General features: G+C 50.8%; 2 protein-coding genes across 3 annotated transcripts; one reads left to right on the top strand and one right to left on the bottom strand.

The window, feature by feature from the left end:
* The first annotated feature begins 570 nt into the window (after positions 1-570).
* MRPL40 (mitochondrial ribosomal protein L40) lies at positions 571-3,527 on the top strand. Its single transcript, XM_045535185.1, has 4 exons — positions 571-680; positions 990-1,073; positions 2,043-2,201; positions 3,088-3,527. Exons 1-4 carry the CDS (start codon positions 628-630, stop codon positions 3,410-3,412), a joined length of 621 nt encoding a protein of 206 aa, XP_045391141.1. The 5' UTR covers positions 571-627; the 3' UTR covers positions 3,413-3,527.
* A 3,097-nt stretch (positions 3,528-6,624) lies between these two features.
* On the bottom strand, positions 6,625-10,603 carry C21H22orf39 (chromosome 21 C22orf39 homolog). 2 transcript variants are annotated; one of them, XR_006730776.1, is made up of 4 exons: positions 10,536-10,591; positions 10,218-10,385; positions 9,908-10,120; positions 7,767-7,848 (listed from the first exon to the last, which is right to left on the bottom strand). XR_006730776.1 is itself a non-coding variant. In XM_045535184.1 (3 exons), the coding sequence occupies exons 1-3, from the start codon at positions 10,557-10,559 to the stop codon at positions 7,723-7,725; spliced, it is 318 nt and encodes a 105-aa protein (XP_045391140.1). In that variant the 5' UTR covers positions 10,560-10,603; the 3' UTR covers positions 6,625-7,722. The 2 variants fall into 2 exon arrangements, 1 of the variants encoding a protein (XP_045391140.1); XM_045535184.1 differs by lacking the exon at positions 9,908-10,120 and having other exon boundaries at positions 6,625-7,848; positions 10,536-10,603.
* Between the last annotated feature and the right edge of the window lie 3,757 nt (positions 10,604-14,360).

The raw sequence follows: 14,360 nt of genomic DNA, 5'->3' as shown, positions 1-14,360 counted from the left end.
GTCCGCGGAGCCAGGCGGGGCCGGGGTGCCGTGGGCCGCCTGTCACCAGCTCTCCCTCGCTGCTTGAGTCCGACTTACTAACTAGCTTCATTCACCTACACACGCGCTACTGGGCATCTCCCCGGCGCCAGGCCCCTTGCCGGCGCCAGGATGCAGCCACCGGCGGGGGGCCTCGGCCCCGGGAGCAAACGAATGCGGGGAACGAGCGAGGCCCGGGGGTGGTGCGAGGCGGGCGAATGTATTGGAAGACCGGGGCCGTTTTCACAGACGTGGACATTTGCATCCGGAGAAGCAGAGGGACGCCCCTCGCCACTCTGGCTGCACAGCGGGCCCCCAGCCCTCACGAGGGCGCGGGCCGACCAACCAGCTAACGACTGGCTGGCGGGGCTGTGCCTGCCACAGAGGCGGGCCCGCTGCGCCGGAGGGAGGCGGAAGGGAGCGCCCGGAGCGCCCGGAGGTGCGAGGCGCGCCGGACGCTCGGTGCCGGGCGCCGAGGCGGGGCTGCGTCGGGGGCGGGGCCGGCGCGGCCGCAGCGCGGGAGCGTGGGGCGGAGCTCCGGCCGCTCCTCCGCGCGGGCGCCGCGGGTCGCACCGCCGCCCGGAAGCCGCAGGTTGGCGGCAGGGGGCCATGGCTGCCGCGGCCCTGCGAGGTGTCGCGCGCGCTCTGCGGCCCGCAAGCGGGTGAGTGCGGGCGGTGGCTGGGTCGCGCGGCTCCGGGGCGTGTGCGAGGGCTCCCCTCGGGCCGGCCAGGGCCTCGCCGGCGCTTCTTCCCAGCCTCCTCTTCCACGGGTACCTCAGGGACGAGCTGGCCGATCGCGACTCTGCTTATGGGTGAAAATCCGAGCACCCTGGCCAGCAGGGGTCTCGCCCAGGTGCTCTGTGGAGTGAACGCGAGAGTTGACCTTGCGGTCGCATCCGGTACATACAGGTGCCCCGAGTTTGGGGCATTGTAGAGAATCAGGTATTTATGTGTACTCTTGCATTTTTCAGGCTTCTGGGAACTTGGCAGATGCAGATTAGAGACACTCACCAGCGAGCCTCGTTGTTATCCTTCTGGGAGCTCATTCCCATGAGGTAAAACTCACCCTTGGGCCTGACCTCTTTTTGGCTGTCATCGAGAGACATCCCCGCATCCCCCGTGCATGTGACCAGAACAAAGCTGGACGTTTGGGTTGCAAAGTTAACCTACAAAGTTTCTCAAAATTTAGGCAGATGCTTTTCTGTCTTTTTAACATTCTCTGTACCATATATCGCTCTGTCGTATTTGTAATGAAAACATTAAATACAAAAATAGTTTAAATAAATGTTAGCTTTGAAGGGATTCTTGTGTTTTAAAGGGTACAGCTTAAATTTCTGTTTCTCCTTGTGTCTTCCTCCTCCCTGCCCATTCTGATGTCCTGGAGAAGGTGGGGGAGGTGCAAAGATTAAAGATATTTGCACCTGGCACCCCCGATGCTTTCTAGGGACTTGATTCAGTCTGTCTTGAAGCTAGAGGATTTGATTATTCTTACTAGTAAATTATTGCTGTAGGCAATGTGTTCCTAAGAGTAAATCATATTTTTTGCCAAGGCTCTAGGATGGGGAAATTTGTTAAGAAATTCCCAAAAGTTAACAGGGACATGCCAGTCATTTTTATCATACTGTCTCTTTTAGTCTTACTCAAAGCATTTCTATAAATCACAAATCCATTTAAAATGTGAGTACCGAGCTTCTATCAGTTTGGTATTTTCACTTTTCAGTGCAATCCCAGGCACACCTGAATCCCAGCCCTAAAGACGGAACACTTTCCCTTAATTTATACCCTGATACCCCATGATGGTTTTGCACCCCTCCTTGTAGTTGATGGCACCCAGACAGGTCTCACAAGTACGCTGGGGAAGAAGAGTACTGTCACCTCCTTGCCACACTGAGTTCATGGGGTCAGGCCCATGCACAGCTCCTTTCCCCAGGGGAGAGCTCAGTACAAGTACCAGGCACTTCACCTATTATGTCTCTCAGTATGTTCATGAGACTGAAGAGGAAAATGTTTGCTTTATCTGTTAGATCAGAACCTCTTCGAAAGAAGAAGAAGGTAGATCCTAAAAAAGACCAAGCAGCAAAGGACCGCTTGAAAAAGAGGATCCGAAAACTGGAAAAGGCTAGCCAAGAGTTAATTCCCATTGAAGATTTTATTACCCCTGCGAGATTCTTGGATAAAGCAAGGTAAGGGTCCTCCTCTAGGGTTGAAGTCTTCAGGGCAAAGGAGTTCTATCAACTTCTCTCTGTAGTTCACAGCTGTAGTGGGAAAGGGTCAGTAGGCTTGGGTTGACCTGGCCCCCGTCTGTGTCCTTTTCTCCTTAATTGTGCCCTTAGAGTTGGAGAAAGCATTCTTGGGTGGTACTCTTGAGTGGCTGAAGGTGGGAAAGAAACTTAGACAACCGATAAATCCAGGCCATGTGCTTAAGTGAGTTTGGATTAGCACTACTCTGGAGTTCATGTTGTTGCTCTTTTGCATGAGGAATCTTGGCTGTTTCTCATCACTTGGGCCTGGGGTCTATCCTAACAGTAGAAAACCCTGGTCCTCTTGCTTTATTATACAAATGCATCATAGTTGGTATGTATTGGGATCGTGCTGTGTGCAGGGTTAGCAGCTCCTTTTGCCTTGTAAAAAGTGTGCACCATTTATAATGCAGCACCTTGCTATGCACCTGGGAAATGGCAGGTGTTTTGGTACTCCAGGGCTGATACAGGTTCTTGGCTTCCTGGATATTGATGATCATTTTCATAACACCATTTCACTTTCCTCCTCCAAAGTCACTTCTCACCGAAGGTACTCTTTGCCTGGGGCATAGGAAGTGCTACCATACTCTCTTCAGACCATCTGTTCCTTCTCCTGATAGAAATCAAATGACCTTAGTTCCCAGCATCAGTTGCAGCTGCTGCCACATTCAACATTCCATTCCTTAATTTGTCCCAAATTTGTACTTTTCTCTCCTAACTCCTGTCTGTGCTTGGCAGTGGGATTGTTTGGGTCATTTGCAGTCACAGACTCCCATGCCAGTGAGGTCAGCAGCCCCCAGCTTCATACCTTTGGACTTGGCGTTTGCAGACAGCGGCCTGAGGTGGAGCTCTCCTTTGAGGAGAGCGAGCGGAGAGCTCTGCTTCTGAAGAGCTGGTCCCTGTACAAGCAGCAGGAACATGAGATGGAGAAAGACGCCATCAGGGCCATGCTGGAGGCTCAGCAGGAAGCTCTGCAGGAGCTGCAACTTGAGTCGCCAGAGCTCCACACTGAGGCCATCAAGCGGGACCCCGGCCTGTTCCCCTTTGAGAAGAAAGGGCCAGATTACACACCACCAGTCTCTAACTATCAGCCCCCTGAAGGCAGGTACAATGATATCACCAAGGTGTACACACAGATGGAGTTCAAGAAATAGAATTGCAGGCAGCTGTCCTCAGAACACACTGCTTCTGGGAATCAGAATGACCAAGGTTCAAGTCTGCTTTCCAGAGAGTCAGGCATGCTGTTAATAAATACAAGTTTAATCAAAAGTGTCTCTTTGTCTTGTGTTAGAATCAAAATTAATTCACCTGAGATGGATGGGGTGAGAGAGGCTGGCCCTTTGCCAGGTGCAGGGAAGAAGATGACAAAGCCATTAACCACTGCCCTCAGGTGGGAAAAAATATGAGTAAAAGGGAAGATTCCCAGTGTGTGGTGAAAATACCACCAGCAGGAGAAACAAAGTAACCCAGAGGAACAGACGTGAGGGATGTGCAGGATTCTTTGAGCTGGAAAGGTGTGCAGAGGGAAGCAGGCCTTCCTGGTGAGACAGGAGCCACCTCTGGGTTGTAAGCTTGGGGAGGCTGAAGAGTGGACCAAACCAGAGACACACTAGTTAACAGAGCTGCTGTGCCCCCACAGCAGGGTGTGACGCCTAGCTGGGGCACAGAACTCGGGTGCTTAGTCTGGAATGGTGAAGGTATTAGTTGGCTCGGGCTGCCAAAACAAAATACCACAGAATTAAAAAAATGAAATTTATTTCCTAATAATTTTGGGGGCTAGAACTCCTAAGATCAAGGGGTTGGCAGGTTTGGTTTCTTCTAGGACCTCTCTCCCTGGCTTGCAGATGGCCCATTTTCTCTGTGTCCTCACGGGGCCATGCCTCAGTCTATGTCCTGACTTCTTATTAGGGTGCCAGGCATATTGGAATAGGGATCACCTAAAGACCTCATTCTAACTTAGTTATCTCTTTGAGGAGGACCCTGTCTTCAAATACAGTCACATTCTGAGGTACTGGGGACCAGGACTTCAACATAGAAATTTTGAGGGGACACAATTCAGCACTTAACAGTTAAGTATATAAATAGTGCAATTTTTCCTAGTGATTTGTATCATAACATCAGAAAGACTGGTTTTCTAAATACCTTAGTGTAGATAAACCAAGGAGACAATTCACTTGAATAAAAAGATAGTTTTCCTAGAGTGTGGTTTGTTTTTTTCCCATTTAAAAAATTGTAGCAAAATATGCATAAAAATTAACATCTTAACCATTTCTAACTGTACAGTTCATTGGTATTAAGTGTTAAACATATATATATTGTTGTATAACGTCTCCATCATCCTGTATCTCCAAAACCCTTTTCACTGAAAAACTGAAACTCTGTACCCATTAAATAACTATTTCCCTCTCCCCCAACTGCTGGCAACTACCATTCTTATTGTCTGTATGATTTTGACTACTCTCTTAAGTACCTCATATAAGTGGAGTCATACAGTGTTTGTCTTTTTGTGACTGGTTTATTCCACTGAGCATAATATCCTCAAGGCTTATCAATGTTGTAGCATGTGTCAGAATTTTTTTCTTTTTTAAGGCTGGAGTAATAGTCCATTGTATAGGTAAACCATATTTTGCTTATCCATTCATCTGTCAATGGACACTTGGGTTGCTTCCCCATTGTGGCTATTGTGAATAATGCTGCTGTGAACATGAGTGTACATGTATGTTTCTGAGATTCTGCTTTCTTTAGACTATATACCTGGAATTGCTGGATCACACAATAATTCTATTTTTAATTTTTTGAAGAACTGCCATACTCCACCTTCCACAGCAGCTACACTGTTGTACATTCCCACCAACAGTGCACGAGAATTCCAATTTCTCTATATCCTCACCAACACTTATTATTTTCTGGCTTTTTTTCTTGATAGTTGCATTCTAACAGGTATAAGGTAGTATCCTGTAGTTTTGAGTTTCATTTTGGTGATGCTCGGTGACATGGAGCATCTTTTCATGTGCTTATTGGCCATTTGTGTACCTTTTTTGGAAAAGTGTTTTTCAAGTCCATTGCCCCATGTTTTTTCTCCTGAGTCTTAGGAGTTCGCTTTATCTTCTATTAATCCCTTATCAGATATATACAATTTGCAAATATTTTCTCCTATTCCATGGGTTGCTTTTTGTGTTTAGTGTCTTCTGATGTGAAATGTAGTGTCTAAATTTTAAATTTTCATGAAGTCTAACTTGTCTATTTTTTCTTTTAATGTCAGTGACTTTGGTGCTGTACTCAAGAAATCACTGCCAAATCCAATGTTGTAAAGCTTTTCCCCCATTTTATTCTGAGAGTTTTATAGCTTTAGGTCTTATATTTAGATCTTTGATCCATTTTGAGTTAATTTTTGTGTTTGATGTTTGACAAGCGTCCAACTTCATTGTTTTGCATGTGGATATCCAGTTTTCTGAGCATCAACCATTTATTGAAAAGATTGTCCTTTCCTCATTAAATGGTTTTGGCATCCTTGTCAAAAAGTAACCATATATACAAGGGTTTATTTCTGGGCTCTCCAATTCTACTATTCTGTGGGTTCACTTTTTTTTTGTTTGTTTTTAGTGACAGGTTCTTGCTCTGTCACCCAGGCTAAGTGCAGTGGTGTGATCACAGCTCACTGCAGCCTCAAACTCCTGGGCTCAAGGGATTCTCCTACCTCAGCCTCCCTGGTAGCTGGGATTGGTTTCAGGTATGAGCCACTACATCCAGCTCACTTAAAAAAAATTTGTTTTTTTTTTTAAACTCTTACCAGTCCACGCTAAGAATTCTAAGTCATTTGGCTCTACCTAAGATAAATGGTGAATGCAAATACTTTTCACAACTTCCATGGCTACCTCTAAGGTCCAAGCCACTGTCACATTTTGCCTGTTCTACTTCAGTAGCCAACTGATCTGTCCACATTGGGCATGCCCACCTGCAGCCCTGTCTCTGCACAGCAGCAGAGGTCCCTGTAGAACGCGAGTCAAGTAATCACTCCGAGAATTATACCCAGACCCCTGATCACAGCTTCCAGCACCCCGTGTCCTGTCAACATGTGGGGTTGATTCTCTCAGCCTTTGTGGGCCCCTTTCTCTGCCTGGCAGGATTCGAGCCTCCTCATCCAGGTCTGGGCTCAGGTGTTGAGGCCTTTCCCACTTCCCTGCCAAAGGCAAGTGCCCAGCACAGTTGCTTCATAGTGGTGCTTTAGCTACACCAAAGCTCCCCCTGCGGATGGGGGAACCCTGACTCCCTTTTAGACTCCCTTTTGCTCCTGGATCCTGTGAGCACATACCCCCACCATTCACAAGGTACACACACAGACACAGAGAGGGGCTCCTGGGGAGCACAGGAGAAAATATTCTTTAATGTATACCCGTCTGAAGTGATCAATTATTTTGCCCCAAAGAATAAATTAAAAGATGTTCAACCTGCTGCCTGAGTAGGGAGGGCGCTGGCCTCTGCTGGCCTAGCCCTCAGCATCACACGATAGGACCTGCCATGCAGCCACAGGATATGAAAGCATTTTATTAGTAATAAAAAGACCTTTTTGAGAATTAGTCTTCTTGGTAGTTTACACACATATATTTTAAAAGCATCTACAAGAGAATAAGCATACAAAATTCTAATACTGTCCAGGCACAGCATTGTTAGGTGTGAAATCTACCAAGCTTCTATTTGGAATCAAAGTTGTAAAATGGCTTTGACACATTAACGATGGGGAAATTCTGAGGGAAGAAGTCCTAAATTCCATGTGTCTTGGGCTTGGATTTCTTAAGCCGAGGCTCCACAAACCCTTTTTGTGTGAGGTTTTGTGTTCTGCAGCCATGTGCATTTCTTAAAAGGCAGAGTCTCCAGGGCCTACCTGAGAGCCTAAGAGGTGAAGGGTGCTGGTGCAGGGGGCAAGGGAGCCCTGCCTGCTGGCATACCGGCCTGCGTCTGCAGTGCGATGCAGCCAGTGGGCTGGAGCAGTGTGAGTTCCATGCTTTGCATGCCAGGGGCTGGCAGTACACGGTGGTCCAAGCCCAGGGCATGGAAAGGCATCCACAGCAGCACAGCTGTTTAGCTATCTCATTCCAACCCACCCAGGTGACTACACCTGTCAGGGCTACCCCTCAAGAGTCTACCTGAGAATCCCAGACCTCAGGACTGCCACTTCCAATGCTGTTGTGCCTAGCCTGACCTGGCTGCTCATAGGTACCTGCCACAGAGCTCCCGGAAGCTCTGGAGTAGCTGTAATTGTTTTTCAGAGCATCACAGTGTCGGGGTGCCGTGCATGCAGGTGAGGAGTGGGTCAAATAGGGTTGGCGATGTCTTGCTCCATGTTCTAAGTCAGGTGAGAGTTCGTAGAGACCCACTAGACTGGGCTAGTTACCTTCAGGCTGTGCGACAGCCCCTCTTGAAATAGACCTGAGGAAATCACATGGGCCAAGGGCAGGGGCGTTTTTCATTCGTCCTTCTCCTGAGGCAGAGGGAGATGCCAGTCTGCAGGGGGGCTCTGCCGGAGGGCCCACACCAGGGTGTACTTCTGTGCAGCCTGGACTCGTGCTCGCTCGCTCTCACAGAGGGATTGCTGTGCAAATGAGATTCTGGTCACTTTCTACCTCATAGCTGGGTCCCAGGGCTCCAAGCATCCTTGCACAGCCCCCGTACGTCCCAACTCCTCATCACCCTCCCAAACACGATGGACAAACAGGTGAGTAAGGTACACATCACTCTGCAGCTCAGTTGCTTCCCCCTGATATACCTTGGCAATTGTTCCATATTAGCACACAGAGATCTAGATCACTCTTTCTGACAAGCTACTGTGAAAAACTACTGTTTAGATCATCATAATTTGAGGGATTTTAAAACATCTCCTGGGCCTCAGGGCTTGATGGCATTGGTTGACCTAGTGAGTGTGGGGCAGGTTCACCTGCTGAGACTGAGGCTGGGAGCTCTGAGTGGAGAGGAGAGACAGGAGTCTCAAGGAGCAGCTGGGGAGCTGTAGGGAGGAACGTGGTTGGAAGGGAGGAAGACAAGGTAAGAGACACATGCCCAGGTGCCATGGGAAGGGTGGGAGGAGTCCAGAAGACAGGCCACCGACACAGGGCTGTGCACAAGTTCCCTCAACTCACCAGCTTCTCTTGGGCACTGTCCACCAAAACAAAGGACAGAGTTATCAGGACAGGGTGACTTTCGCTGTGGGCCCTTGGTAGGTATCAGGTGCTATGCAGGCCTCTTTACACATATAATTTATTCTGTCTACTTGTCTATCCTTGTTCAAGCTCTATTGTCTCAAAATGTTTTGGTCTTGTTTAAGAAGTTATCAGAAATGCAAAGTAGAATATGAAAGATTCCCAAACCTCCAGCCCCGATGTGGCAGTTAACACCTTCCCCGACAACATTTAGGCCCAAATTTTAGAGCTATCACATTTCCCTAAAGATGGAATAATTTTCGGCTTGCTAGTCTACCTCCTGCTTTTTTTTTTTTACTAAATAATATGCTGTAGGTACCTTTCCATTCCCAAGTAGATTACTATCTACTCTTTTTAATAGCTATGTAGAACTCCACTGTGTAAAAAAAAGCTATTTAGTGAAATGTCTGTTAGTGAAATTTAGGTTGCTTCCATTTTTCCACGATCATAAACACAATGAACATCTTGAACTCCTAACTGTGCACTGTTATCCAGTTACTTCCTTAGGATAAACTTCCAGAAGTAAAACTTTGGGGTTAAAAGGTATGCATTTGACATTTAGATAATCAGGACACCTGACACTCCCACTAACACTACACAGATATCCTGGATTCTCCAAACCCCTATCAACACTTCTTTCTGCTGGGCAAAAACCACTCTTACTGTCATTTTAACTCACATACCTGGGCATTTGGTTTTCCTTTTTAATTTATTGCTTCTTTGTGCCTTTTGCCTATTTTTCTACTTTAAAATCATTCCCATTATTCTTGATACATGAGAGCTCTTTTAACATGCGTATGTATGTATGTGCATGCGCACGTGTGTATAAAGGTGATCTGTGTGTGTGTATATGTGTGTGTACGTATAAACGTGATCAATCTCTTGCCATAGAGGCTGTAAGCTTTCTCTCATTGTTTTTGACTTTCATTTATTCTGGACTTGTCATCATTTGCTTTTATACAGCAGTTTGGTTTCCACATCAGTTTGTCTGTCTCACAATCATTGCATTCATTTAACAATGAAGTGTTGGCCAGTCCTGCGGCTGCCCTCCCCTGGCCTTCCCCATGAGCACTGCACCTTCAGGCCGGCTTCTCCCCAGCTCCCATCCTACAGTGGCTCCACCGTGAGCACTGCATTCTAGACTACAGTGCGGGTGCCTGGAGGGCAGGGGCTCTGTTCTCATCGCTTCTGTATCCCCAAAAGCACCCAAAAGAATAAACATCTGCTGGATGAATGGACAAGTAGAACCACCTCCTTACTGGTCTCTCTGACCCTCTAGAGATATACCCTCCACACCCCAACAAACTCCTTTTCTAAAGATACAAATAAAATTTTGCTTCCCGGCACACTTTCAGGCTAGACTCTAAGCTCTTTATCAGGCCCACCAGACCCCCGGTGCCTTCCCAACCTTACGCCCTACCCCTCTACAGCCCAACTTTCCTCGGCTCCAGGCACCTCGGCATTTTCTTTTCCTCAGTTGTGTCCCCTGGGGCTGGGCGAAGGCTGCGAAGGCTGAGTCTTGGGCACTCAGGACTCAGCAACAGCCTGTCCTCCACAGGCCAGCTGACGACCCCAACGCTGGAGGGTCGGCCCTTCTCCCTCCCTAAACCAGCCTACACCCGCTTCTTCGCGTGTCGCCTTCGCTGTCCTTAGCACCGTCTGAAAATCCTGTAGATGTACCAATTTGCGCTATTTCTCGAAAGGAGGGAAGCGCAAGGCGGGGAAGGACCCGGCCCAGCGCCGCCCCGCCGCCCGCCCGGCGCACCTGGGCCTCGTCGCTCCGGCGCTGCTCCCAGGCGCGACAGCTGGCCAGGTCGCGCCGCCACTGCTCGCAGGCCGGCCGCTCGCCGTGGACGTAGTAGTGGTGCAGGAGGTGCCGGGCGCTGCGGCACAGCTCCCACTCGGCGCGGTAGGCCTCGCAGGGGCGCGGCGGCTGCGGCGACAGGCGGCGCCTGAGCGGGCCCGGCGGCCGCGCCCCCGCCCCCGTCAGCCCTGCCCCCTCCCCCGGGAGGGCCCGGTCAATGCGGTCGCCTGGCCCGACGAGACCCCCGGGGCCCCGGGGCCCGGCACCGGTCGCACTCACCCGCCAGCCGCCGCCGTCCGCCATGGCCAGGCCACTGGGCGCTAAACCCGCCGCCTCGGTCCTGCAGCCAATGAGGGCTGGCGACGGCGGCGCGGCGGGACTGACGAGTGGCGCTAAGGGACTCGGAGACTCGCGCTTGAGCCTCGCCGCCCCTTCGAGAAGCGCCAATGAGGACGCGGCGGGGCCGGGCTGGGACACGCCGGCAAGGCGGCGGCAAAGTGGGAGAGCTGCGCCGGAACCGCCTGGCCCGGGCCAGTTCTTTTCAGCAGCTGTGCTCTTTTTCAAATCTCAACGATCCGGTTCGCTTTCGGAACCTGCCGGGCCTAGCCCGAGTGTCCACTCGGGGCGGAGGCGAACTCAGAGGAACCGGGGCTGCTGTGGGCCAGGGCGGCCCAGGGCACGGGATGACCTGCTTGCGTGGAGCTGAGAGGGCATTCCCAGCACAGCCACAGAGGCCGTGTCACAGAGTGCGAGAGGTCTGACTGGGGGAGCATAGGCTCTATCCCGAGAGCATGGGACACACACAACGCTTATGAACAGGAGAGATGCACCGCAATGAAGGTGGCGCAGAGGAGGCTGCTGGGTCTGCCGATATGCCCAGCAGTACCCACGCAGTGGACTGCCAACGCCTCTGGATCCCATCATTTGCTAGTGGACTGCCAACGCCTCTGGATCCCATCATTTGCTAGTGGACTGCCAACCCCCCTGGATCCCATCATTTGCTAGTGGACTGCCAACCCCCCTGGATCCCATCATTTGCTAGTGGACTGCCAACGCCTCTGGATCCCATCATTTGCTAGTGGACTGCCAGCCCCCCTGGATCCCATCATTTGCTAGTGGACTGCCAGCCCCCCTGGATCCCATCATTTGCTAGTGGACTGCCAGCCCCCCTGGATCCCATCATTTGCTAGTGGACCGCCAGCCCCCCTGGATCCCATCATTTGCTAGTGGACTGCCAGCCCCCCTGGATCCCATCATTTGCTAGTGGACTGCCAGCCCCCCTGGATCCCATCATTTGCTAGTGGACTGCCAACCCCTCTGGATCCCATCATTTGCTAGTGGACTGCCAACGCCTCTGGATCCCATCATTTGCTAGTGGACTGCCAACGCCTCTGGATCCCATCATTTGCTAGTGGACTGCCAGCCCCCCTGGATCCCATCATTTGCTAGTGGACTGCCAGGCCCCCTGGATCCCATCATTTGCTAGTGGACTGCCAGCCCCCCTGGATCCCATCATTTGCTAGTGGACTGCCAGCCCCTCTGGATCCCATCATTTGCTAGTGGACTGCCAACCCCCCTGGATCCCATCATTTGCTAGTGGACTGCCAACGCCTCTGGATCCCATCATTTGCTAGTGGACTGCCAACCCCCCTGGATCCCATCATTTGCTAGTGGACTGCCAACGCCTCTGGATCCCATCATTTGCTAGTGGACTGCCAACCCCCCTGGATCCCATCATTTGCTAGTGGACTGCCAACGCCTCTGGATCCCATCATTTGCTAGTGGACTGCCAACGCCTCTGGATCCCATCATTTGCTAGTGGACTGCCAACGCCTCTGGATCCCATCATTTGCTAGTGGACTGCCAGCCCCTCTGGATCCCATCATTTGCTAGTGGACTGCCAACGCCTCTGGATCCCATCATTTGCTAGTGGACTGCCAACGCCTCTGGATCCCATCATTTGCTAGTGGACTGCCAGCCCCTCTGGATCCCATCATTTGCTAGTGGACTGCCAATGCCTCTGGATCCCATCATTTGCTAGTGGACTGCCAATGCCTCTGGATCCCATCATTTGCTAGTGGACTGTGAACGCCTCTGGATCCCATCATTTGCTAGTGGACTGCCAACGCCTCTGGATCCCATCATTTGCTAGTGGACTGCCAACGCCTCTGGATCCCATCATTTGCTAGTGGACTGCCAACGCCTCTGGATCCCATCATTTGCTAGTGGACTGCCAGCCCCTCTGGATCCCATCATTTGCTAGTGGACTGCCAACGCCTCTGGATCCCATCATTTGCTAGTGGACTGCCAACGCCTCTGGATCCCATCATTTGCTAGTGGACTGCCAACGCCTCTGGATCCCATCATTTGCTAGTGGACTGCCAGCCCCTCTGGATCCCATCATTTGCTAGTGGACTGCCAATGCCTCTGGATCCCATCATTTGCTAGTGGACTGCCAATGCCTCTGGATCCCATCATTTGCTAGTGGACTGTGAACGCCTCTGGATCCCATCATTTGCTAGTGGACTGCCAGCCCCTCTGGATCCCATCATTTGCTAGTGGACTGCCAGCCCTTCTGGATCCCATCATTTGCTAGTGGACTGCCAACTCCTCTGGATCCCATCATTTGCTAGTGGACTGCCAACGCCTCTGGATCCCATCATTTGCTAGTGGACTGCCAACGCCTCTGGATCCCATCATTTGCTAGTGGACTGCCAACGCCTCTGGATCCCATCATTTGCTAGTGGACTGCCAACGCCTCTGGATCCCATCATTTGCTAGTGGACTGCCAACGCCTCTGGATCCCATCATTTGCTAGTGGACTGCCAACGCCTCTGGATCCCATCATTTGCTAGTGGACTGCCAACCCCTCTGGATCCCATCATTTGCTAGTGGACTGCCAACGCCTCTGGATGCCATCATTTGCTAGTGGACTGCCAACTCCTCTGGATCCCATCATTTCCTGGGGAGCCTCTGACAAGGCAGCTGCTGCCAGGAATGACACTGGGTCAGAAAGCTGCAGTTGTACCAAGGGTCCTGCTGCCGTGGCAGGCTCAAAGACCAAGCCAAGAGAAGATACTGGGGAAGGCTGCAGCAGGAATGACCAGGATCGTTGCTCCAGCTGACCCCACTGTGCCATCAGAAGGCCCCAACTGCCACCAGAAGGCTGAACAGTGGACTCAATCTGGCCCAAGCAGAGGAGTGTGCCTACAGCAAAGGACCGCGAGGAGCTTCACTGCACACACTGCGGGTACTCCTTAGGGAAGACAAAACCCCAGGGCCAACACCTACTGTAACACCTACTTCATTATGCCTTCAATGGCAGTGTGTTAGCCACCGTGATCCTGCAGTTGGAGGCTGCCTACCCAAGGAGGCTTGTACCTTTGCTGGTGAGACTGAGGCCTCTCATGTGCAGGGTCAGGTAGGTCACCACAGTGCTCACACCTTCCAAAACCATGTCCATTGCCAGCGATGATGGTTTGTGCCACAGGCCCAGCCCTGAACACCATGACGCTTGTCAGTGCTCCTTACTGAGGACACGTGGGCATACCCTGAGGCCACCAACCTGCAGAAGGCATCCTGTCCTCTCCTGACTGTTGGGAGGATCCCTGACCAGAGCAGGACCCCTCTGCCTACAAGCTGGGTGAGCTTGGTACACGGTGGGGACCCTGCTGGGCCTTGTTTCTCACTACATTCTCCAGCAGATGCCAGAGAGGAGCACTTTTCTAGTGGCAAGATGCAATGTGGACACCTGCAAGCAGGTCTTCTTCCAATTCCTGGTCAGTGGCCCAACCACCAGTCCATGTTAGCACCTAATCAGACATTTAGAGGCAATCCAGGTTTTAGTCATTGCCTGTTTTTATTTGAAATTCTTGACTTAGAATTATTCTCAAGGAACAAATTTAAAATAATTGTGATAGCATGTCAAAAGATCTCACATTATAGAAAGTGAAGATCTGAGACCAAATTAATATTACTCAAAAATAAAGACAGAACAGCAGAACCTTGGATGAGTCAGTAAATTAAAATTGAGGCCGGGGGCGGGGTTCGAAAGAAGTTGAAAGAGGAATATATCTTTAGCACTTACTCACTCTAGCTTTCACG

Source organism: Lemur catta, chromosome 21, assembly GCF_020740605.2.
Source record: "Lemur catta isolate mLemCat1 chromosome 21, mLemCat1.pri, whole genome shotgun sequence".
Taxonomy (NCBI): domain Eukaryota; kingdom Metazoa; phylum Chordata; class Mammalia; order Primates; family Lemuridae; genus Lemur; species Lemur catta.
Note: the sequence above shows the minus strand (reverse complement) of the source record. Positions and strands in the feature narration are given on the sequence as shown.

What these genes read in the sequence shown, in the direction of transcription:
- MRPL40 (XM_045535185.1), top strand. Translation starts at nt 628, where the DNA reads ATGGCTGCCGCGGCCCTGCGAGGTGTCGCGCGCGCTCTGCGGCCCGCA. An exon ending in TGGGAGCTCATTCCCATGAG is followed by an intron (nt 1,074 to 2,042) that starts GTAAAACTCACC and finishes TTTATCTGTTAG; the next exon opens with ATCAGAACCTCTTCGAAAGA. An exon ending in AGATTCTTGGATAAAGCAAG is followed by an intron (nt 2,202 to 3,087) that starts GTAAGGGTCCTC and finishes TGGCGTTTGCAG; the next exon opens with ACAGCGGCCTGAGGTGGAGC.
- C21H22orf39 (XM_045535184.1), bottom strand. Translation starts at nt 10,559, where the DNA reads ATGGCGGACGGCGGCGGCTGGCGG. An exon ending in CGGACGGCGGCGGCTGGCGG is followed by an intron (nt 10,386 to 10,535) that starts GTGAGTGCGACC and finishes CTGTCGCCGCAG; the next exon opens with CCGCCGCGCCCCTGCGAGGC. An exon ending in GCCGGAGCGACGAGGCCCAG is followed by an intron (nt 7,849 to 10,217) that starts GTGCGCCGGGCG and finishes TCATTTGCACAG; the next exon opens with CAATCCCTCTGTGAGAGCGA.